The sequence below is a fragment of the Linepithema humile genome, chromosome 6 (genome assembly GCF_040581485.1).
Source record: "Linepithema humile isolate Giens D197 chromosome 6, Lhum_UNIL_v1.0, whole genome shotgun sequence".
In the NCBI taxonomy this organism is placed as follows: Eukaryota; Metazoa; Arthropoda; class Insecta; order Hymenoptera; family Formicidae; genus Linepithema; species Linepithema humile.
In genome coordinates, this window is record NC_090133.1 from 24,369,924 (window position 1) to 24,396,373 (window position 26,450).

The following is a 26,450-nucleotide window of genomic DNA, read 5'->3' on the forward strand; positions in this document are numbered from 1 at the left end:
GTACATTAAATTTACTTACATTTCTTTTAGAAAGTTTATACTTTATTAAAACACGTCTTACTCTCTTCGAGCAGTTGTGATTGCAGCAATTTCAATTGTAATTGTTATATTTCTATCATTAGTTCTTTAACACAAAAAAATAATTATTATTTTAATAAATCTTAAAATGTATTGCGCTTATATATACAGGTATTAATATTTAGTTTACCTATATTTGTAGCGAAGCTTTTCGTAATAATCGAGACATCACAAGAATAATCCACTCGTAAAGCACCAATTCACTAATTTAGTCGGTGCGAATTATTAAGCTGGATAGAACATCAATTTTGATATTCGGGCCGTCAGGAGTGCTCTGAACATGTTCGTACGACCAGTAATGGCCGCTCAGGGGTAGAGAATAGGAGACTGTACTAACTTCCGCGAGTCGATAATGTCCCATAATTAGTAACTCCCGAAATGTCGATGTAAGGGAGGGATATACATAGTTGGACAGCCATCGAGGGGTTGCCGTATCGAGAAGGCAATCATTGTCATGGTCGCTATTGAATTATTTATTATTATTGTCGGCATCGTTTATTAATAACAGAACAACTGCAATAAGCGTTGAAGTCTCTTAACAGTTTGCCTTATATAGTTCAACGACATAATATAAATTCGTCATCAATATAAATTTATCACTGTAGATATGGTTATACGCCGCGATTGTCCAATTTCGTATTAGGCGATCATATCATGAAGAACCGCTTGTCGACCATTTCCCCTCGTCACCACGCCGATCTGATCCCAAGAAGGGAGAAAAAAAAAAATAAATGGTACACGAGTTGATTGATTGTTCGTCGTGCGTCCACCTCGAATCGCTGACCCCGCTTTTTTTCCCAACTCTCTTTTTTAATCGCCAGTCATTTTCTCGCCGGTTGCACCGATATGTACGCGCACGTAACCGCACTCTCGCTTGCCCGCAGCGGCAATCCTCAGTTGAAATATACAGCGAGGCAAATGCCGGATTTGCAAAATCGCATGTACGTAAATAACCGCGAAATGAAACGCAGAAAACCTGTTTGCCGAAATCCTCCGCTGGGATCGATGCATTTTGTTTTGAGCGACATGCCACTCGGGAAGAGCAAAACATTAAATAATAGAACACTTTTTTCGCATAATAAATTTTAAATTTATTAAGATTTTAATAGAATCTTATCCTGATTATTTAGTTATTTTCACGATACTTAATATAAGACGAAAACAAGACAAAGTGTCTTCTAGAATATTACGTTAGGAAAAATTAATTTAAAAAGAATAATGCGATAATTCTAAAACATCTTGAACGTAATTTTTCTTTCATATCTCATATATAAATATATAATTTAATTTTACTTGTCTATATTAATTTAACATATCTATATCTTAGTGAACAGCACGGTATGCAACAGCTCGCATGATCACTTCGCATTTATTCGGCTTGCCTATCACGTGTGCCCAGCAGGCAGTGGGCGTATCTTTGTTCAAAGCAAGGGTATCATTGTCCTTATCAAGTATAACAGAATCCAAGTTGAATTCGGTGTAATTTCGCTGCAATGTTTTATTATGCATCCAAAATTTTTTAACAAAAATAAATCTGATCAATGCACAAGTGTATAAATTGAAACCGCCTGTGAATTAATGTAGAGATTGAATTTTTATATCACTGTAAACTAAATTTAAAATTGCGCAATTCTGCGCTTTACATGGATCGAATCTAAAACTTGTTTAAAATTACTTTTAATAGCAAATTGGCTCGATTTATGTCTGACGATATTAGAGAATCTAAATTTTGATAACTGTCTGTTTTCATCTAATTTGAAATCTATGAATGTTTATTAATCTATTTAGTAGGAATATCTATGATTATACAATAAAAACAATTTAAAAATTAAAAAATACAAAATGTAGGCAGAAAGGCATTTTAAGTATCGGCCAGGCATTGTTGCTATGTTCCATGGAAAAAGTTTGCGAACAAGGAACTGTATAGTATTTATCTTTCGAGTTTGGCGAGAAGATCGATTGCTACTATCGTTACGGAACGAAAGACGAAAAGAAAGTGCAATAGTGGTGTTTTATTTTAAATTCTTTTTTTCAGAGATTTTTAAAGACAGATAATAAAGAATTTATTATAGCAATATAATAAATAAAATTATTCTTGGTACGGCAATAATTTAATACATCATGCAACCATTGCTATTTTTCCAAAAGTAATTTTTGCATTGACAATGAGCATTTATTCATTCAAATTTTATACAAAGCGTTATACTATAATATACCTACACAAATAAATGCAGTAATTTTGGCGAAAATTCTAATTATTTACGTTAGAACATTTTTTTAAAATACAATGTTAAATACTTAATATTTATACATAATATGTTTGAAAATGATAGAAGATTATAATTAATACATATCAATTAATTACGTGATGTAAAAGTGAATATATTGCGGATAATGACTTCAAAGAGCAACGATGGGATTATTTCCACTCTAATTTCGTTCAATGGTGCATGTCACATATGAGATTAATATATAATAGAGCCTTTTATGTTCATAATAGATGCATGAATAATTTTTCAATTCAGCACATTGTTTATATACTTATGAATTAGTGAAGAATATGTGTTCGTATTAATGACAATTTTTAATTATAATAATTAAACGTAATACGCGTATTATATGTTGTACGCAATCATTTTTTACATTGTTAAAATTTAAAGCAGAATTTTACTCTTCCAAGAATATATATGTCTGTTTGTTAAACGTATTTCAAAAAATATGTCTAACGTGATATTAAAATATCTTTTGATAACAACGTTAAATTTGATCCATAGAAAATAATAAAAATTCTTAAAAATCAAAATTAATTGTAGCAATATATTATTTATCAAAATTTATTGCTTATTGGCTTTGTCCATTTTCATATACATATTAATTTTAATTAAAATTTGATTAAAATTAATTATATATACAATTCATTATCGATATTAATCTTTACTAATTAAATAAAGATGTAGGTAGATAAAAGAATTCATTAATGATCCATGTTAATTATAATTCCACAGATGAGCAATTATAACTTTATTTATTGATACAGCAACAAATTGGCGTATATACTGTACCATCTTTAATATATTCAAATTTTTATTTTAATTACTATTCAAATCTACATTTTATAAATATTACATAAGCTTTAGCTTACATGCATAAACAATTAGTGATACTTACCTTTGTCAGAAATTTCTCTTTTCCTTCAATCTTTTCTTCTCGAAAAAAATGCTGAAAAATATGTGAATCAATTATACAATATAAATAAAAAAATATTAATGAAAGCGTATCAAAATTATTATGAAAATATATTAATTAAATATTTATCTTATTATAAGGATGTTTATTAATGAACAATGCATGTATAATAGCAGTCATGTACTCGATTTATTAAGATATACAGGCCGACAGTTCCACTATCTACATCTAATCATCGATTTGTGTGTCATCAGAGACGATGCACATGTGGTACATAAAAATCGTTTGACATAGTGAAATCGTCGGACATGATACATTAATAACATTATTATAATTTAATTTGAGATATAGCTACGATTGCGGCAGCTTCATTTGGTATTCTACTGAACGACGTTATCGTACGAACACCGTCGTGTCATCTCAAACAGTATATAATATTCACAACACTCGCCTCTACATTCGGTTTAACAAGCGCAGCCTCGAGTCATCCTCTCAAAGACGACGATCCAGACTGATCACAGCACAACATATCTACAATATTTACAGAATTAACAGGGAAAGGCGCGTAATATTTCACATCCGCTTCGCCTGAGATCGAACGATGATGGCAATTCATATGATCAGGTACAACGTAAGAAGAGATTCAAAGTGGTTAAAGCGTTGTAGAGCAAGTTCTCCACAGTTTGTCCGTGTTAAGCGCGGACTCGCATCGCGCGCACGACAAAACGAGAAGTGGATTTTGCGCGCACGAGTATTACGAGCTTTCAGAGATGCCAATCAGTTTTCGAAAACAACGAATTCGATATATATATATTCAACATTAATCATTGCAACAAGGGCCCACTGCACTTTTCCGAATTGTCACCGTTTTCTAATTACGGTCGTGCAACTGCGACGAAAACCCCGGCGTATTTCATTTTATCGAAATGTCAGAAATCGCACAAAAAGAAGCCACGAAGCTCTCTGCGTCACCGTCGTCGATGATTCGAGGCTACTTGATGTCTAGCGTTAATTCCTTCCCCAGGACACATATTCGGGCGCAAACTTACAAATTTCCGTCGAATTCTGTTAATAATCATGCCTCGCGAAACGCATGTTATGCTCGGATTATATACGTGCACGCCTTACCAATCGAATAACTAATTACCGAGCGATGCGTTTTTCGACACAACTACAATCCATACGTATGTGTATATATATCTATATGTATATATATATATATATATATATATATTTATTTTTTCGTTTATTTATACTTTTGTTTACCGTCTTATACGTACGTATATATTTACTGAATACAGTTCCCGTGTCTTCCTCGTGATATGATAAAAATGCATACGTCAAATAAAAATAATAATAAGAAGGTCTGTTGAATTTTTTCGATTTTTTCCAACAGAACGGAAACAATGAATTAGCATCTAATGATTATTGAATAGCTTGGCGAATCGTGGCAAAATACATAAAATATTGTTTACCACAGCATATTGGAATCCAATGAATATGAGTGAAAAATACATTCAGACAATAATTATGAATAGTTGAATAGTATTCGGGGAACGTTACATCAATAGACCGCCGATCGTGAATCAAAACATTTCTGGAAGCCGCGTATTATTACAAGAGAAATATCCATACCAGAACAATTTTGTCGAAGCGTCGTAAGATTTACCGTCTCAACTGTGTCCGAGATATCAAGCTTCGCTAATCTAGCCATTCCGATACAGTAGAAAAGAAGGGGTGAACACGCTGGGCGAGAATTCTTACTCATCGAGATCTCCTGAGTTTCCAGCGTAAAATTTCGGCGTTCTTGTATTCCGAAATACTCAGCGAAGAATCACCCCGTAGAAAGACATCGCGGATGACGAGTCCCTTTCAATACTTGCACCGCAGCATCTCTTCTCGAGATTCCGTAGGAAAGATCATCGCGAGACGGTCGGAACGCGAAAAGCTCGTCCACACGGGATAACCAAGGCGATTCACTGGGCGACACACGAGCGCCGATCAGTCGAGAAAGTCTAAACGCAGCTTCGTACCCACCGCATACTTATACGACCATATTATATATCCATATTTAAATTCATATATATATAATATTTTCTTTGCTCTCTGTATAAGTTTAGTTTTAGTACGAAAATAATTTCAAGCGCGGCCTGCATCGTCGCACTCGTCCGTCACTTGTCCGGAGACGGCGCACCGAAAACCGGTGATCGCGCGCGCACCAGCCGTCTCCGGTCCGGTCACCGACCAATAAACACTAGAACTGGAAGCCCCGTTCCCGCGACGTGAGAATCACCTTCTGATGGCCGGAAGCAGCAACGACAGGAGGCTCAGAGAGAGATGAAGGACGAGCTGCGCTCGATGGGATACGCCCGGGCTCTGAGCGTCCGGCAGTTCACCCGGTGGCCTCATCGATGCTTGACCGTAGTCCCTATCGTAGTCTAGAAACAGACAAAACTACGCTGCGGTTGTTCCACTACGAGCAGCATGGGACAATTGAAAATGGCGATGAGAGCCGAGGAAATCTCCAAAAAAAAAAAGGAGTTTTACTCGTTTATTATATAAATTATTGTATATTACTTATATATCTGAAAGCTGAGTCCTTCACTCGCTCGCAAGCGTGAATTCTATGTACGTAAACTGCATATCTGACAGAAATATAGCCCCAGATAGTAAAGGAAAAACGAGTCGCTTTAATAAAAGGAAAAGTTTATTCGTTGACTGAAAGCTAATATTCTTTCGCCTTAGCTAATGGAACTGGCCGCAAGGCAGACGACCACCGAAATACCGTCTGCACTTTGTATCACTGACCGCGAACACCACCACCGTCGACACCACGTTTTGGACGAACTTCTTGGCCGTATTTTCACGTAACACCCTGCGCTATACCGCCGTTTGCCAGCTGCGCGACGCCCGGAACAAATAGCCGGTGTCGCTTGAGCATACGCGAAAATCGTCAAGCTCGGCGGCTCATTTCCTCGGTAGCCTCGTTCTCGACGCGGTGGTATACATGCACGTACAGTAACGAGCGGATACGGAAGATAAATACGAGGAGTTGTTGCGGATAATGCGAAACGAGAGGGGGGACTATACGCGCGTCCGGGAATTAAATTCGAGCGAACTCTCGGTTCTGCCGGAATTTCTGCGATGTTCAACTCGCGCAAATCCCTTTTTAACGAGATAAAACCCTCGGCGATGAGAAGCGGCGTGCCCGAGAACGCAGGAAGAGTAAATTCATTTGAGATTAAATACATCCGACGTCTGTTAAATCGGCTCTTATCAGCCGTTACCGTCAAAGAAACGCCGGATGAAATGTTACTGGATTAATTGTGGCGCTGCAGTAATTCGCAGATGTGTCTTGTGAGCTTTTTCATTTGTTATGTGGCGAGAAGAGCGATGAGACACCGGTGAGATACGTAGCCAAGTGCTGCTACGCGAAGCGTGTCATGATATATTGAGTTTGCGGAGCTTAAGAACACTTAAATTCCTTAAACCTTAATAAGGTTGTTTCAACAAATTTCTACATCCGCGAGAAAATACTTTAATCTGATTTTGTAAATAAAATAATTATATCTGCCTTATTATTATGTTATAATACTGTTTAATGATCAAGAGAAATAGTGATGAAGAAAACTGACAGACTTTGATATGCAAAGTTGCACGAGATATAAATTAATGACAGATTTGACGACGAATTTATTAAAAGAAATAAAATTATAAACACATCAATCTAGGAAGTAAAAAATTAAATTTCGGAAAACATATCTGCTACGCAAAGTAAACGGAAAGCATGCAATTTTAGAAAAAGCTCCATTTTATCCGATTAAACTCACGTTTACTGACGGTAACTTTTATTGATTGTCCGAACTTTGATAAATGAATTGAAGTCGAATCAACATCGCCACCTGTGGCGCTAATGTATAGTCAGTAATGTTATAGAAACGAATATATCAATGACGGTAAGCCATACATCAGAATGTACGATTATTGCCGCGATAAAACTTCACGACCCCGATTCACTTTAATGACTTGCACTCACGGCATTATCGAATAATTTAGGGCCCGCTTTCTTCTAACAAATTACACTTATTAACAGCGATATTACCAAAATAAAGCCTAACTTTTACTTGTTTGATTAGCTTCAATATTAAATTGTTTCGATAAAAATTGAAAAAATTCTATTATATCGATAATCGTTGTGACAACACAATATTCACTTTACAAATGTAAAAATTGGAATTTGATCTTTAATATTTCCCGATGAATGTTTTTTCTATAGTTTTTGCGCGCAGTTGGTGGAACATTTAGAACGATATTAACAAAATTTGTTCTTTCCAAAAAGCCGGAATGTAACGACTCGAGAAAGTGTCCTTTTTTGCTTTTTTCCTAACGGATAGTCGTCCCAAATGCAGGGCGTTTCTCGAGAGTAGTTCATCGTGCCCCTTGGCTCGCCCGCCAGAAACGGACGTCGAAACCGCACGTCCGTTCGGAAAAAGTTATTCCCACCTACCAGTAAAATCCACTGTACGTGACTTTCCGCATGGTCGGCGACAGACGAACCATTTTCCAACACTTTAACAACATCTTTACTGACGCTTCAGTCTGTACATTCCCCTTGCCACTGATTATATTTGGTGGCTTTGAAATTGTTCAAACGTATCCGAACAACTTCTGATTAGTTGCGATAAACGCTGCAAATCACTCGATCCAATAACTTCGAGACCTGTCGAAGACAGCCTTTATCGATCGATCCATTGCACAACGAACGATATAAATGCGATACGATTAATTGTGCGGAGTATCAGTGAAACAGTACATTAATCGTAATTTGTGTGTATGAAGCGACACGCTCGAAGTCAATCGATTTTTGGAGAAGGAAAGAAAAAGGCGACAGCGAGAGCATGGAGAGAGAAAGAAAATAACGGAGGAGTTTGCCTCTCTCCATTTCCTCTCTTCCACTTTCTGATCCCGGAGGCAGCAGACGGCCGCGGGTCAACGCAGCTCGTTTTTCATTAATTGAAAGTAAACTTCAGGAAGGGAGAACGGGCCCAACGCTCGGGGGAATCTTTGAGCGAAGTCATTTGAAGTGAGTTTTGAACTTGCATTCTGCCGCCAATCTCCGCCAGCTGGCTTATATAATATAAGAATCTGCGAAGAACCTGAAGTTGTTAACGTGCAAAATCCGCCTTTTGCAATTGAAATCTGAGTCAATGAACATACCACACGACATGTATAGATATTAAAATGTATGTGATAATTTTTTAAATACATAAAATATTTCCCAATTAAAAGCATTAAATGAAAAGCAGCAGTCATTACACAAATAACTCTTTCGTGTTTGTCGATGCGTGAGATACGGTTGGATGCATCACTGAATACATCACTGAATACATCAACGAATACTGTGGCCGAAGTTTGAAATCTGGGGATAGTAAACTTGTACGAAGGACTTAAACGAAAATGTTACGAAAGACATCTTATAATCCCTCACAGCTTAACCTGATCAACACGAGCGAATTTGTAGTAGAAAAGCGCAACACAACCGTGCGTTTATGTGTACAGAATTATAATGCAAGTATAATTCTTACAAAAAATATTTTACTGAAAAAAATTATTATTTACTAGAATACTAAAAAAATTAATTAAAAAGAAAAATTGTTAGTTATTGTTCTTCATAATTGGACAAGACATTTAATAAAAACTTTTCAATTTTTTATTATATTTATTGTGTCTGCGATGCGCATAAAGTTGCAAAAAATTTTGCATTGTTATTGACTCTTATTCATGAAACTTAAACAGTTACTTAACGTATATGCTTCCATTGAATTTTACGACAGCGGAGGGAATGACCGCAGAATCCTTCCTGGCTAATAAAAGGGGCCGAGTAACGCGACGAAGTAATTCTCTCGCGGATAAAGTGGATCACCGAGCATTGCCAATTTAGTGGATTTTCTCTCTTAGGATCTTCCTCTCCTGGCCCCCCGATCGTACAGCGTTGACGAGGTTTTAATTACGCTAATTACTCGAACGACATCGCGGTTGGCTGGAATGTGTATCGTCGTGGGAAATGCCTGGGCTCTACGCGGAGCGTGTTAAAATAGATATTTACTGACCTGGATTTCGCCATTCCTCGACCTCGTAGTCGAAAGGTCGTACTCGTGATTTCTTGTTACCGTTTTTACCTAAAATGCATTACACAAAGGCGGTTTTACATTGGTGCTGTACGATTGCCGCGGATGAGGGATGGAAATAGATGGTTTTATTTAGGAATCGAGAAATAAGTATCTGTCGGTGGCTTCGCTCTCGATCCTATGACAAGACGTTATTCTACCTAATACTTCGAAATCCACAGTTTTCGGCCATTTAAAGTAATGCTGTGTTACCGCTCAATTTTGATTACAACATAATTTTCTAATCACTGCCTTATATTGTACGTACTTATCGATTATATCACAGATATAACTCGAAGAAAAATATAAATGTTCAAAAAGTGGCTTTAATTACCGTTCTTGTGCGATGATGTTGCATAATACGGTGGTTGCGTCGTAGATGTTGTGGATGGAGCTGGGATTTCTGCATCATGGTAAATAAGTTAAATCTCACAAACTTTCGCGCTTTATTATACTTATTTACTCCGCTTTTATGTATTGTTAAGAATTGAGACTTTTCTCATTCACATTAATTTCCATTTAACAATAGCAATGTTCAAAACTCTTGATAAACTTCTGCATACGATGCAGAAGATTTGTATATGATGTCTATATTTAGCACAAATTTAATGGGCAATTATAGTTGATGCTCACAAGAGAAATATGCTCGACCTCGCCCATCGCTCGTTAACGACGAAGACTCAAATATCTTTAAGTAACTGACTATTGGAAACCAATTATTTCACCATTAGCGCGCGGACGTCGACTTCGAATAATCGATCTTAAATAAACCGCATTGTTATAGAGCACTTGCTCGATACTTTTTAATGCCAAATGTTTTCAATATGTCAAGATATCTTTTCTTTTATCTAATTTTATTCCCTTGTATCGTATCAAATATACATACGTTGTCCTAATTGTTGTACAACTTACCGTCTAGCTTGATAACGCCATCTGTTCCGCCAAGAGAATTCTGTGCGACACATTTATACGAGCCAAAATCTTTCGGGCCAACGTTCCTTATCTTCAGCATCATGTACTTGTTGTAGCCGCTGTCGGTGGATACCGCCTCATACTTGTCGCCTGAAACAGAATTGCCTGTGCCAATAAAACCAGGTTCTCCGTTTCTCATTTAAAATTAGAATTGCAAAATTATACGATCAAAAATAGCATTATTATTAATGTTTATCAAATTATAATACTTGACTTGTGTGCACTGAAAACTGTTAATAATAATTTACTTTTAGATATATAAATTTTGTGTTTTCGTGTATTATATAAAGAGATAAAATTTTAACGTATTAGGTTACGTAAATTGTTTAATCTCTCTTGAAATATTAAAATTTCTTTATAAGTAACTATTATTTATAGATTTCAATAAATAAACCAAGACAAATATTTAAGGACATTGCATATTCGTGATTACATTAATAATTATTTATCAATTAATTAATAATACCAAAGGTAACAAGTTGGAAAAGTTATATTTAAAAGACATTAAAAAGTTTTTCTATTTTAATTATTAAGTTGTTTTGCAAAATCGAGAACAATAAATATAATAAAACTCATCAGATATGTAAAAATTGCAAAAAACTTATATATATCAGTTTGTTTTAATTACCAGAGACTATCATATCGCCGCGTTCAGTTGTCCAATAGTTTATCGAGTTCGGGTAAGCTTCGGTATGACACTCGAGAGTAACGTCTTGTCCAATATATGCTCCTTCCAACTGATTTGGTATAGAGAGCATAGGTGGAACTGTAAAGTATAAATTAAATTTACGTAAATTAAACACACATATATATAAACATTTTGTATTGCAAAAATGTCAATACAAAAAAAAATAATAATAAATAAAATATCATTAATGGTTTAAATTAATTTTAGCAATCTGAATAAACTAGCGCATGTAAAAATGCACAATTTAAAGTAATTATTTAACGAAAAGAAACATTTTATTTAATAATAATTAGGTCAACTAGCAGCATAAATTTATTACATGTGAACGTACTCATTAAATGTGACTCATTAAAACATGAAAAATGTAGAAAGTTTGTATAAACATGTGTCCAGAAATAACCTTCCTTCCAAGTTATAAGTCGTTTTGGATGAAAATTTATGAAACGTTTGCGAAAAAGCACAGCTAGCACGCAGTCTACATCGCATGCAACTACATACAGTTGCAGTTGCTTCAGGGGTTGTCAAAACAGTTGCTTTTTATGGGGGTTAAAAGCACTGTCTGAAAATAAGCAATTGCATGCAGTTGCATGCAATGTGGGCTGCGTGTTGGCTTTTTCACAAGCCAGCTTCTACTGATATGTTTGGAGATTCAACAGAGGACTTGTAAAAGAGTTTATAACTTATATTATAACTAAAAAAAATTTTTTTTTAATTTATTTGCTGTTATTTTATCCACTGTTTTAATGAAAAAGATGGTTTAATGAAAAGGATGAAAAGTATATGCAAAATAAAACTATACTTTAAGAACTTTTTAATGAAACAGAAATTTTTTATTTTTATGCAATCTGAATTTTCTCAGTGATATTTAAATTAAACTTTTAATTTTGCAAAAAGTTGATATTTTGATAAAAGTTAATTAGTTGATTTAGTAAGAAATCAACTTTTGATTTAGCTAGTCAGCAAAATCAAAAGGCTTGATCCTTACTATACACATCTTTTTTTTTTTAAAAAAAGCATCAATTTATATAAAGACCCTCAATTGATATTGGTGTATCGCGAAAATATGCAGTTGATTCCCCTTCGATCGATACTCTCGATACTGGTAGCATCATGTCATAGTTTCATCTTTTACGAACGAGCGTAAATCGCGATTTACTAGCAGCGGATGTACTTTCGACAGAGCTACGGAGGATAGTTTTTCCATCTATCTCCTTTTTCCAACCATCCTGCTGAGCTATCGATAAATCTACGGGTTATAAGCAAGTCTACATTTTGATTGCACATCATTCAACATATTTTTCGAAAATATAACCTTTATCTGTGTGTTTAAAAGATTTTACTTATATTGATATGGTTGGAATTTCCTTTGGGAAATACAAATTGCGCACACAATCCGTGATAATCGACATCTGATACGCTAAAGTCGCTGAAAAAATTGTTTGACAATGTATCTTTGTGATACACGACCGATATTAATTCACGCCATGCGTAAATAATATTCGTCCATTTATCATGCGCGGTGCATCGTCGTTAGATCAACATTCGGAAACATATAGCACAATATGCTGTACGATAAACAATACATGAGAAATTCTAAGCGAAAACCCTACATGGGTCGCGTGTAAGTGATCAAAAAGTTGTCGCAATTCGTGACCCACGTACGAAATCGTTGTTCAAGGATGACCTCGAGCGATTATTAATATTTGTGTTCGCCCAAGAGAGGGCGAAGGCGTAGAAGCGAGAAACTAATGTGCCAGAAAGGTCGTCGCGGAGACGCGTTTCACAGCCCAAACTGAGTAGAGCCCGAGAATTGTCGGTGGGTGGGAAAGGGTTGAAATGGTTGTGCGGACGTATATCGACCATATCTGGGTCAAGTAGCCGCCCATAAATTGGTGGCTAAATGAGACGTTGAAAATCGACCTAATGTATGGCGCATCGTGACGATGTTTCCGTGGATAAAGAACAAGCCACTCTTCGTTGAGTTGCAGCGATGACGAGTTTCAAATTTAATCAGTCTTCTTATCTTTTGTTCAAATAAATATATTTCTATTTGTATTTGCAATTAATACTAAAAAAATGTTGATTTCTAATCCGAGGGAGAATTTTTCTTCGAATATAATTTCCAATTAATAAATGACATATTGTGAACTACAATGCTCGCATTCACACGTGATATGAGCTACAAAGTGCTCGTAATGTCTATTAAAGACTCAATATAACATACGGTTGGCGTGACGTTGAGAGATTAATAAAAACTAGATCATGAGCAACGATATTGGTGTAGGCCATGTATCAAAGAAAACTAGTGGCTTTATTTCATTTCTAACGTTTATGAACCACGTCGAGTTCATTAAAAGTATAATATTTCCGACATCGTACTTTACCGCTTCCAACGACCAGCATTTACGAAGTTATGCGCGCCTTGCAATCGGGGAGGCATGATAAAAACGGGTTTCTCTCCATCATCCTTTCTTATCATCTTTTCTTGTACAGAAAAATACGCGGGCATTCTTGCGCGACAATAGTCGTTCCTTCCTGAGTTTTATCCTGCTCTTATCATAATACCGAAGTGCATAGTATTACGATGACACCGTGGTTTTCGCTAATGGCATACATATACGGAGAAATCGATAGTGTCAGCGTTAAATCCAGTATTCAATAGAATGATATTGATGTGAAATCAATATATATAATCCAAATCCGAATGAGTCTTTAAAAACGTATATGTTCAAAATTGATATTTATATTTATATTGATATTGATATTCGCATAAAAAATATATTGGAATAAAGACAGCCATGATTACGCACGTTGAATATTTGTTTTTCAAAAAATATTCGCTTTGATAGATTATATTGAAAAGATAATCTAAAATCAAAATAATTTTAATTTCAGTTTTAAATTTATAATTTACAACATGTGTACGTATATAATAATTCATTGAAAATGTTTTTAAATTAGATTTGATTAGCGTTAAAAAAAAATATATATATAAAGGTATATGCACGTTTAAGGTATGTGTATAAACAATCACGTACAGACGTTTTAATCTATGTTCGATCATCCGACGCGATCCTCCGAAGTTTCGATTGGTTCAGTTTCGATACTCGCGCTGGAAAATAATTCCCACAAACTTTTTCAATCAGAGAAATCAATATTAAAATCGCTGACTTTACGAACTATTGGTTTTATCTGAATTCGTTAGGTTAATGGGCACAGAGTCATCACTTTACGAATATTTTGAAATGTTTCCCCGATCTGTATTTATAAATAAATGTTAAACTGTATGGAAAATCTTCAATATTATTTTTTTTTTTTTTTTTATTTTTTTTTTTATTAAAAATTGCATCATTGCATGCAATTCATGCTTTCCGTTAAAAATTTCATCCATTATTCATATTACGTTGATGTATATCCAATTTTGCAAGACAAATTGCGAGAAATGTTTATGTACGTGAGGAAAATTCTCTGATAATGTGAGAAAATTAGTAACTTACATTGTACGCGTAGCGAGACTCGCTTGCTCACCGATGGTGGAACGCCGTTTGAAGCTATGCATAAATAAGCCCCCATGTGAAGGCGGCTTATCTTCACTATATGCAGCACTTCGCCATCCACGACATTCACTGAAACATAAAATGTTCACGTATATTAGCATATAAACTGCGCAAGCTTCAGGAAAGTGTATTTATTATGCTATTTCAATGATTCCACCAATTTTTACTATAAGATAAAATATTTGCAAGTAAATTGGAAATATTATGAAAATGAAAATACAGTTCCTAAACTGTGTTATAAAATCTACAAATAATTAATTAATACTCGAATGTTGAATTAAACAAAATTTTTCGATTAAAACCTGTTTTGCATGATAAATGTTAGTTTGCTGAAAAATTCTCATATACATCACATTCTGTGTAATTATTGTACAATGCGTAATACATATAATTCGGCAAACACAACTCGTCGCAGTTGTAATTCTTCTCACGAATTAATAAACGCGGCGTACCACGATTATTTCGAAACGCGCGTGGATATCGATAATGTTGATAAAGGAGGTAGCATACGCCGAAGCGCAGGCCGCTGAAAGCGCGATGCGCATAAATGCGTTGAAACTTTTATTGCATGTCGTGTGACAAAGAGCACTTTGCGCCTTCCCGGAGAGCTATTTGCATCTACGCTGCATTCATTTCTGGCGTGTTGGTTGATATGACTGGCGCAGATCACATAAAGCAGATAGGAGGTAAATTAAACTTTACAAAGGCGCAAAGTAAAGGCGAGCTACGCGCCAGCACTTTGTCGTAAGAGCTGCTTAGACATTAAAGACAACTGCGTGCTGATAATCGCATTATTGGCATCGATTCTGTCGCGTGCAGATCTCAGTTACGCCGCTCGGTATGCAAAGCAAAGCATGAATGCAAATTGCGCGTTATTTGATAACAATGCGCTTTATATACAGTGCACTCAAAAGTCATATGTTTCTTTTTCCCGCGTACGATATGATTAACAAAGTGATTACACTCACAAACATCTGTTACAACACGTTTACTGTTATATTTATCTGCGAAGATGTTAGCGGATTATTTTACATTAACGTTTGAGAAGATAGCAGTACGCTTATCTTCATTCATACGTCATAAATGATAATACCATATGCAAACAGACTGCACATTTCAGTCAAATGGACCTTTATTCTCATTTCGAGAACGTTTATACAGGTTATCCGTGTAATCGACCTGTTTTCGACCGCGGCCAGTGTAAAGCAAATTCTCATATTAGCAGAGAAACTGCTGTGTTTGATAGAATGATCAATGCCACCTTGCTGTCGGCACTCAATAGATTGCACGTGCGATACGTATTCATCTGGATGATTTGCGATATATTCAACAAATGTCTCGCATATTTTATTTGTATCGACTGAACCATTTTCTAGGCGATATATATATATATACATATTATATTATACAATTCAACATGCTGTACATTGCATAATTCATATATGAATTATTTATTATAATAAATAATTCATATGTTATTCCACAATGATAATTAGTTGAAAGTTTAGATTGATATGTGAAATTCATTTCAATGGAACTGATTTAATGCTTCTACGAAGAAATGCCTTCGAATTGTTGTCGTGATACTTTATTATATTCAATTTATTTGAAGTGCAACAATTCGCGAAATGATAGAAATGTCACTTTCTCGCTGCCATTCAATTTCAATTGATACTTGACGTATCAAGAAAATGTAAAGAAACAGCATATAAGACGGTGGAAAATCTATTTAAGTTGCAATAAAGTTGAAAGCATCGTGAGCCACGAGAAACTTTATGCGCGTTCGACTACTCGTATGGAAGTAGTAAAATATTATAAGAACAAGTTACGTGACGCTCTTAAACATGTCACTCAGCTTTGCGGATCCTTTCCATGTGTAAGAATATTGTATTCTGTTTTCCTCTCTTATGATCTCAGTATTATTTAATTACTTTATACATGCAACGTAATCCTGCATAATAAAAGAGGAATATTTCTGACAAATATGACAATATTCGTACATCACGTAAAATACATATACTTTGCGTATAAACATATCATTACGTAGAATTATCATCTTTACATGTTTTCATACATTCCTAATTTTAATTACAAGATTCACGTCGGATAAAACATAAATTGCAAGTCATTAAAATCTCGTTGACGATGTAGCTGAAGATTTTACCGCTGAAAGAAAAAGCAACATATACAAGTGATGCAGCGGTGAAAGCGGTGAAAAGGATAAAGTTGTTACTCGGCCAGCAGTAGGATGCGAGAGAGTGCTGAATCCCTGGTAGCTAACCCCGCGTTACAAGCTGCGCGGCAAACCTATCTATTGTTCCATAAACAATGCAGAGTGCCGGGAGATTCTGCCGGCGGGTCGCACTTTCAGGGGGTTTTAATCAAGTAGTCCCGCAGGCCCTGTGTCGGAACTACCCGCTTACCGGTTTAGCGGGAACCTTTAAAACTTTCGGCTTAATGGGAAACCGCAATATGGCTCGGCCGGGCGGAATTTCACGGCGGACGCGCCACGGCAGGCGCGAACAAAGGAAAATGCGGACAATTATTATTTTCGGGCACGCCCCAATTTTATCGCTCTCCGTGCGATCGATGTAACTCAATTAAACCGCGGCGATCCGTTATTTCACAGTAGGACGGCGATCGATGCTAGTTAAGATTAGACCGCGCTATTATCGTATCGCGTGACGTCACAAATCGTCACGTCGTGTTACTTTATAAATAATACCGTTAATAAAAAAATGATTCTTTTTTAAATTTATTCAAACATTTTTCTTCAAATATTGATTTTCACAATTTTTATTGTTTTTTTTTTTTCGTTACGAACAGATATATACGTATTATATGCGCACGTTCACGTGTCGAAGTTATAGACACATACATGACATACTATACGTGATATTGCCTGCGTCGACCTAGAAAGATCGGCGTTCTCGCTATAACGTTATTAAACTTCGGCAAAATTGGCTTCCAATCGTCGGACTTGATAAAGTTTCAACGCGTTGCGCGTCCTGGTGAAAATGTTTCGAAATTTTCACGGGACATTACGCGTCTGCGGATGACGTGAAATCTTTCAGAGCTCATCCGCCGCTTTAAACGTCGGTGAATGCGTAAGGGCGGCGGCGTGCGCATGGAAGAACTCCGAAATAAATTAACGTCCATTCACGTCGATGCGACCGGGGGCGTGCTTTGCATAACGTTCCCCGCGGTATTCTCAGCGGCGTAAAAATAAGCGAACAGCTTACTCGAAGACGAAGTGGAGGGTTGGCCACCTATTTGGGAATTAGTACGTGATGTATTCCGGCCCATAAGCGAAGGATGGGTCGTAGATATTTCATCCCGTTCCCCTTTCTCGTAGCCTTAAGTGCCCTTTTTCGCGTTATAACCGTGAGATAACCCAGGTACATTCATTTCCCGAGCGAAATCCTTGGCCAACGATTATTGCTGCTAATGTATCCGCGAATGTTAGACTAGACGTACGTAAGTGATTTCCATTTTATTCATTGCGCTAGCCGCGACAATGTTTTCACAAGCGTGTTAACAGCATTTATGACAAATAGCGTAATGATATATTGAAAACAAATATGACGTTAGTCAATATTTTTTTATTTTTTTAACCTATGCCTTTTATGTTCCAGTGAAATATATTTTTCATCATATATATGTATATATATATGTTTGTTTTTACGTGGAAAATAAAAAAATCTTTATTCCATTTTTCTCTTTCAATATTATATAAACGCGAATTCCTGAATAGTTTGCATATTATCATGTAAATATCAGGTATGTAAAATAAGTGTGTGTGTATGTATGTGTGTGTGTAAAAGATACCTATACATATTTGATATACTTTCTGGTACCATACACTCGCGTATGTTTTGCAGCGAGAAGATACAAATGTCTGCCGGTTTCACAGAGACCGAGTTAAAACTTGCAAAAGACGCGCGCGCGATGAGAAATGGAATCGCTCGTTACCGCTTCGAATTCAGAGGATATCAACGACCGATTGTCACGGATGTTTGACGTCACGAGGCTTGAAAGACAAATTACGTTTGCAGTGCAGCATCGCGTAAAGCGGATGAAAGACGGGGCTATTATATTCCAGTTTCCAGCGAGAAATTTCTCAGATAATATTGACTCCGTGCTGAACGCTGACTTTACCAGCGGTTTGGAAGGCACAAAGGAACCTCAAACGGTAACGAGAAAACGTAACGTGCCTCTTCACCGCAAGCATTGGCGTACCACCGCACAGCCATCGGGGCGTTCGATCTAGCTCGTGCCGGTGTGTGTACGTTCGTCACCGATATAGAACGAAGCGAGCAATGAGAGTGTGTATGTGCGCGCGTGAAATGAGTGCGAGGGTATAGCCGACTTTGCGCCGTGCTTTATACCCGGTGCACATCGGCTCCTATTCTCCTGTACGTTCGTCTCCCGACACACCGGCGGGAAACTCGGCTCGTTGTCGGTTTCGATTTTCCAGTCGCGTCGCGTTATGTCGGCCTCGCGTCGACAAGCCGTGGTCGCATTAACGGGGAAGTCTTGCCAGAACTCATGAGAGTATCAGTGACGAAAATACTCGACGTGTGTGTCTCTCTCTCTCTCTCTCGCTATCTCTCTATCTCTTACTCTATTTATCCGGTTCTCTTCGTTCCTTCGTAGATATAAACAGGTGGGCGAGAGGAGGCGTACGAGCGCGTCCGCGACTTTACGTATATACATTTAACGGTCGGTGAACAGTACATATGTGCGCGGACTTGTGTATACACATATAATCACAGAGGCGCGTCGCTACATTGATCCGCGATAATCGTGTGGGTGTGTCGGTGGGCGTATGGTCGCGCGATGTACACACGTGCGCGCATCTGTCCGCGTGAACGAGTTTAGAGTCGTCCGAGAGAGAGAAAGAGAGAGAGAGAGATAGAAAAGGAAGGAACGGTCCGCGCCGAGATGGGAATGGAGAAGTGCACGGACGCGATGGACAGGTAGCGACCAGGCGGACCCGTACATCGAGGAAAGTGAAGGAAAACCAATCGCGTTTTCCGGGCACGAAGTGCGCGAAACGGCGCCGACGAGTGTCGACGTATACGCGTTTCCATAACTATGGAGGCAAGGAGGATTCGCTCGGGTGTGCCAGGTAAACCCCATCCCGCGGTAGCGGGCGAGAAACACCTCCCACCTTCGTCTGGCAGCTGCATCCAACTCCAATTCGCCCCCCCCCCCCATCCCTTTCCCGATCGGGCGACGTGGACGTCGCCGGGTTGCGACGTTATCGCTCTTATGAACGATCGTATTAAGGACACGAGTAGCGCGACGATTCGTTTCCGCCGTCCTCGTCGTTTATTTGCCCTCCGTGCCCCCGCCGGCGCTCTAATTTCCCGCCCGCGCCTTCCTTTATCTTTCCCTCGTATCCTCGCCATCGCCCTTCCGCACGATCAGTTCCGGCCTGTCCGCCGGAGGTAAATCTCCCTCGTACCTGCAGGTGCCTCGCACCACCACCACCACCATCGCTTCCGCCGCCTTCAACGGCGGCACCTCGACGCGCGATAGTTTTGCTAAATTCGATTTGCTTTCTCATCTCTCTCGGCCATTCTTTTTCGGTTCCCCGAGGCGGGCGAAAGGGCAGACTTGAGCGCGGATGCAGTATACCTTCAGCTCGAGAAGAAGCAAGAGAAGCCGACATCCACCTATACTTTCTCGGAGGGTTGGAGGGTGTCTGGAGGCTATCAGGCGGGAAGTAATGGCGTTAGCCCGTCCCTCGTGCCCCAGAGGCCAACACATCAGTTAGTAATGCGGTCGTACAGCCCGAACACGCGCCATATTCACCACCGCGATATTTCGTCCAATTACGCGGATAATCTGACGCTTCTCCCGAATGACGGATCGTCGGTTCGCCAGAAAGCGCCTAGCCGTGTCGATTGATATCGATTACATATCGGTGCATGGCGGGCTTCACAGATTCGCAATTATAAAAGTAATAAAAATTATTCAGCAAAAATATTAAAGAAATAAAAAGGTAAATGAAGTTCTTTGCGTAGTTCTTGCAAGAAATCGGATATTGCGTTTTTCTGAAGACACACTTTTAATATTTTATTTGATTTTATAAAGAAAACGATATTATAAGTATATCCGATTGACTGATTAAGACCGTTTTCAAGTTTTCTTAAGAACCGCTCAAGCCTAATCCCAGTAAGAAACATTTAAAGACTTACGAAACCTTTAAAGGTTAAGAAAAATGTCAGTGGTTCGGAAAGTTTCCAACAGAATCTTACGATATAACAAATGGCTTTGGAAGGTCAAATACCGAACCTGCACATTTTTTCTAAGGAAAATGAAAAAAATAATTGATAACAACGCGAATAAATGTTGACGGAAACGAAGCAGTTTATATAAACAGACGATGTATGTAATGGCTCGTCATAAATAAAATATTCATAGCTTTTAAAAGGTGTTAAAACCCCTCAACATTCATACGCTACATGAATTGCACGCGAGCATAAAAGTTTATTCTCTTTTTACACTATAATGTTATGAAATGTCATTATACTTTAACTATCATTTCAAATTCTCTCGAGCGTATAAATGGATACTTTCAAATCTATAAATGCTCGCTCATTACTCAATATTCACGTTATTTATTCTCTTAATTTAAAATAATACATTTGGTTAACGCGGTACTTACGACACGAACAACTTTTTTCTCCTTTTTGTTACCGAATTTCCCTATTACATTCGTATTCAATGGTCACCCTCCATTTACGATGAAATTAGGTAACGTTGCACCACCGAATGCATCGCAAAATAGCGGCCGAACGATGCGGGGAAAAGCACAAATTGCTGCGATACGATGGTTACGTGTTAATGAACAATACTTAAGCATATGAGCTTTTACCAGAACTAACGGTGGAAACGGTAGAAGCCCTTGCTGTTTGTGAAATAAATTTACTCAGACAAATTAATTGAAAATGCTGCCTTTGGAGAATGCAAGCACAGTTTCATTAATAATAATAAAACTATTGTTTTTTAATCTACATTGAAATGAGAGGCTCAACTATTTATCATTTAATAATTTAATATGTTACGCATTGCAATGAATTTAATAGTAAGCGATTATTTATGATTAAATTTTTGCTGTCAAATATATAATAATATTACAAATCTAATCAATAAGAATCAATAAGAATTTGTTAAAATTATCTAAACTATCGACAGATTGATTAATACATTAATTACAAGAGGAACGCAAAATAGAAATGGTGATAAAGAAATATTTAAAAAGAAAATGAGTTATATATGAGAGGTTCAGAAAAAAAGCCGTCCTTTCTTAAATCCATATATATTATAGATTAGAAAAAAATTGAACAGTTTTCACTGAATGATTCAAAAGTGAGTACAAATGTTTAAGTTAAAATGGAAAGAAACTATAGCTCTATGAAAAACAGTGTATATATTGCACACAGTTAAAACAACTTTAACTTTAGAACTATTTTTCAAACAATTGACAAAAATGGACTTGATCCACATTTCCTCTGAACTCCTCATATATTAATTGAATACTGCGCGCTAATTCGATTCTTAATATACCTATTGTACAAAAACTCTCCAATTATATACATAGCTTATCGGCTCACAATAAATCGCACATCGCAGCGGATAATCAGTAGATCGCACTACGTAATTGACTATTTTTCCATATCAGAACGTGACATCCATATTTATCAGTATCAGTTTATACGGCCAGCTTAGTATGGGCTAGTGGTTTACGATCTGACGATCCTCTGAACGGAGCGCCGGCGTATGCTCGGAAGGCAATGAAAATTTAAATTAGCGCAGAAATTAAATCCGACTTTTATCTTTTATTGAGGAAACCCTCCGGAATCTGCAGACGGTTTGACGTCTCGCCTTTCCGTACATTTTCACTTCGAGCCCGATCGACAGACAGTCTCGTATTTTTTTGGCCTCTTCATAATTAGCAATTAAGAGGGTAATTAGCATCGATCGAGACGGAAACTCAAGGAAACGAGAAATTCTTATGTCTATATGGTTACTCTCATGATATTAGGACGACGAGAATACCACACTTCCTCTATCATCGATCCATTATTTATGTCAGAGTCACATCCATCTTGCAGCGGAAACTAACATAATTGATTAATGAATTCTTCATTTATTTTTTGCTTCAAATTTATTCTAGTTGTGAATAAAAGATTTAAAATTATTTTCACGATAGATATATTTCAGAATTAAAATGTACTTATGAGGCTTTAATTGATTGACATAAATATATAATCATGACAAAAGTATATATTTTACTTATTGCAAAAAGGAAAAATAAGAACAAATTAAAAACTTAATGCGAAATGAAAGGATTTCTGCATGTTCGCTTGTCGCGCAGACGTCGAAGAAACTCTGCTGTGCAACGCATACGTATATCTCGATATATCAACCCCAACTCCGAACTAGCTGCGAACTGCAACTGCACTCTTGGACACATTACAGTACAGTTTGGCGATATGCAGTGGTTATACCGCGCACCTGAATAATTGCGTTCCGGCCGCGGCTTACTCGACCGAATTTTGATGTTGGACCAGGAGAGGAATAATTGATCGTTAAAGCACGAAGCGGTAATGGATGGATGATATTGGCTTAGAAATGTAGTTGTTTGCGTTATTGCGATTTTTTTTTACGTAAATATATTATTTATAGATAAAAATGCACTATCTCTCATGATATCGTCAACTTTACTTTTCAATAAAAATAAAGCATAAAACATGATTGTACGTAAAAATGGATCTAATTAATCGATAATTGATATTATCGACTCAAGTAATGATCGCATTTGATATCAAATTGATAAAATATTTCAAACTAAAGAAGATTTTAATTGTCGTAATATTACCTATTAGCTAGCGGGTTGCTTTGCCACAGAGCTTTATTATACTTGTTTTGTGTTATATTTATTTGTCCAATTTTATTATTCTATAAATAGTTATTTTTATAAATATTAAAATGTAATTTTAAAATTCTGCATTAAAGCGTTAATGGGTTTCAAATGAATGTGGCAGCAATCAAGAATGTGGTAGTCAAGAATAGCTGCTGAAATTCTATATTATTTAAATTGTTTTATTTAAAATTGCGATAATCGGCCATATATATAAGCTTGCGAAAATTAAAGATACACGTCGCTTATGAACTTTATAAGTTTAGCACTCAGTGAAATGATACTTTATAACCATATCGTCATACTTTGAAAACGACTAAAATTTGCAAAAGCAATGCATATTTAAACAAATGTTACCGATTTAACGGAGACCGATCTAACGTCATTCATCATTTTGCATCCGATGTGTTATTGATTGATATGTCTTTTAACGATGTTGTAGAAGTCATGACTATTTTATCCGATATTGAGCTGCGAGAATAACACGTCATTTCTAGTTGGTCAGCTATTTGTACAACTCATAGTAAATTAATCGAGACTCACCACTCTCACCGTTGTAATTTATGTTCTTGCCATCCTCTCGTCGCCACATGACGTAAGGCTCCGGATATCCGGTCGCTTTGCACGTCAGCGTCACGTTGGAAGCTTCGCGGACCACCATATCGGTGCTGGTCTCTTTCGTAATAATTGATGGTGGTACTGTAACATAAATGTTGGAGAAATTTTACTTTTCTATAATTATACTTACGTATATTTTAATACTTTAGACATTGTAATCAATGAGACATTGCCTAAACTATTAATTATATACATTAAATAATCGTGAATTACTCACCTACGACTTGTACGTAACCCTGGCGACTCTTCATTGGATCTGTATTTACCTGGCACATGTACCATCCACGATCAACTTCCTGGACTTCTTTTATGTGAAGATACCATGAGCGATGGTCATTGGATGATAGCGAAATTCGGGGATTTTGAGTAATTACGTTCTTATGAATCGATAATATAGTTTGAGTGTCAACGCGCACCCACGCGACCTGAAACAAACACCAAAGCATTTTTTTTTTAAGTAAACTTTTTTCTAACTTTGTTAAGCGATAAATCGTGGGAATCAGATATTTATTTGTTCGCCGTTTAAAGTGAAATGTTTATTTTAAATTCGGAAATATACCTACTTTTGCACATTGTTCGAAAAACTATACTCTATAAAAGGCTTTAATATAATTTTCCATTAAAGAATCTCGACGCATATAATGTATCTCTCTTGTTTGCAGTTTAGAGACAGTGATTTTGTACATTATTGAATGTTTCTTCTCTTACTTATCTTAATAATCGAATAAGACTGTGCTCTTCAGCTTCTATGTTCTCGAGAAACTGACGGAGCTTTAGAACTACTCACTCTTCTTCCTACCACTGTCTGTCTCTCGCACACTTTCGTCGTTGAGTTTTCGATATGGTTGAGAGGTTTCTTGAGCATGCAAAACATGCCCGAAGTCCCGCGAATTCTACAGCAGTATAATTTTCACCGCGAGTGCAACTCGAGTATGTTTCGTGTTTCCAGGAGTACGACTGGAAAGTATCGCTCGTGGAAAAGATCAGCTTACTCCGAATATTTTAGCTCTTATCTCTACATATATACAATATATATATATATATATATATATATATATGTATATATGTAATGCATAAGTACAAATATATATATATATATATATTTATATTTATGTGTTTATATATGCATGACTACACTACGCATGGAATGCGAAAATGTATGAACAGCATACGTTCACGTTGAATGCAATTTTGCAGTGTTCGTCACATACTGTTTAAATGATTTATTTTGGCATAATTTCTCATTGTATTCTTATTAGTAACAGATAATGATTTGCTCCAAATTTAATATCGCTGCAATCGTAATTCTTTATCTACAAATTGGTGTTTCACGTATTTATCTGAAAAGAATCATGTATATACATGTACATAGTTTGAAACTAATGATATAAAAATATTTTTTAAATGCTTATGTTATGGAATAAAAGTGTTTTTATAATAAAATTTTCTACAATTTCTTAATATTGTGTATAGAAGAACGCTTACAAAAGCTGTCCGATTAAAAATGATGAATGGATAGTGAAGTCGAAAGCCGTCAGGAGGAAATTTTTGAGTGCGAAATATGCTTTCTCCTCGGAATGCACGGCGGATGGCGAGAGTACGAAAGCTCGTCGAACGACGAGGACATAAATCTTTCATCTCTCATTAAATTTTCAAACGACATGGCGGATACCTCGCAGATTATATTACATATAGCGAAAGACACTCGCGCTTAAAGGAAAACGCGCTTAAGGAAAAGAGTATAAATTTAATTTACTCGCTTAATAAGATGTACGGAAATCCGCGGCGGGGATAAAGTTGGTTAGCTCACGACATAGAGTAATTTATAAAGTTCTACTTGATTCTGATCGTCATCTTGAGAAAGAAGAAACGTGTTATTAGCTTACACCGAGCTACATTGTTCGTAAGTGTTGTCGCTACTCAACAGAATGAATTGTATCTCATTGTTACGTCATCTCAATTAACTGAAGGAAAATGAAGCAATTATGCGAGGCCTTTGATAACGGTACGTAAACTAGGACCGTCCAATTCGCAGTCTACGGACCATAAACGCCGTAGGGATTTCAGCAGATATTATCTTCGTTTAATTTGTGTAAGCGCTTACACGAAACGGCATAAAAAAGTTCCGACTTTACTTAATGGCAATTTGCCACGAAAATGTTTTCTTAACAAAACCTTCCTTGTTTAATACACGTATATTAACAATGTTTATGCTAACGTGCTTTTAGCAATCAAAGAGATACATTAGT

At 36.7% G+C, this 26,450-nt stretch overlaps 1 protein-coding gene across 7 annotated transcripts in view; it reads right to left on the reverse strand.

Annotated features, from left to right (window-relative positions):
• Window positions 1-3,429: 3,429 nt before the first annotated feature.
• LOC105672314 (Dpr-interacting protein kappa) overlaps window positions 3,430-26,450 on the reverse strand; it is a 157,197-nt gene continuing 134,176 nt past the window's right edge. For 4 of the 7 annotated variants that reach the window (XM_012367207.2, XM_012367190.2, XM_012367206.2 and 1 more), the window contains exons 4-11: window positions 24,419-24,626; window positions 24,127-24,282; window positions 14,589-14,717; window positions 11,032-11,169; window positions 10,344-10,508; window positions 9,766-9,834; window positions 9,375-9,443; window positions 3,430-5,702 (exon numbers count right to left, since the gene is read on the reverse strand). In XM_012367207.2, the coding sequence (XP_012222630.1) occupies window positions 5,554-5,702; window positions 9,375-9,443; window positions 9,766-9,834; window positions 10,344-10,508; window positions 11,032-11,169; window positions 14,589-14,717; window positions 24,127-24,282; window positions 24,419-24,626 (1,083 nt within the window). In that variant the 3' untranslated portion in view covers window positions 3,430-5,553. The other 3 variants (XM_012367198.2, XM_067357533.1, XM_012367210.2) reach the window with 3 other exon arrangements.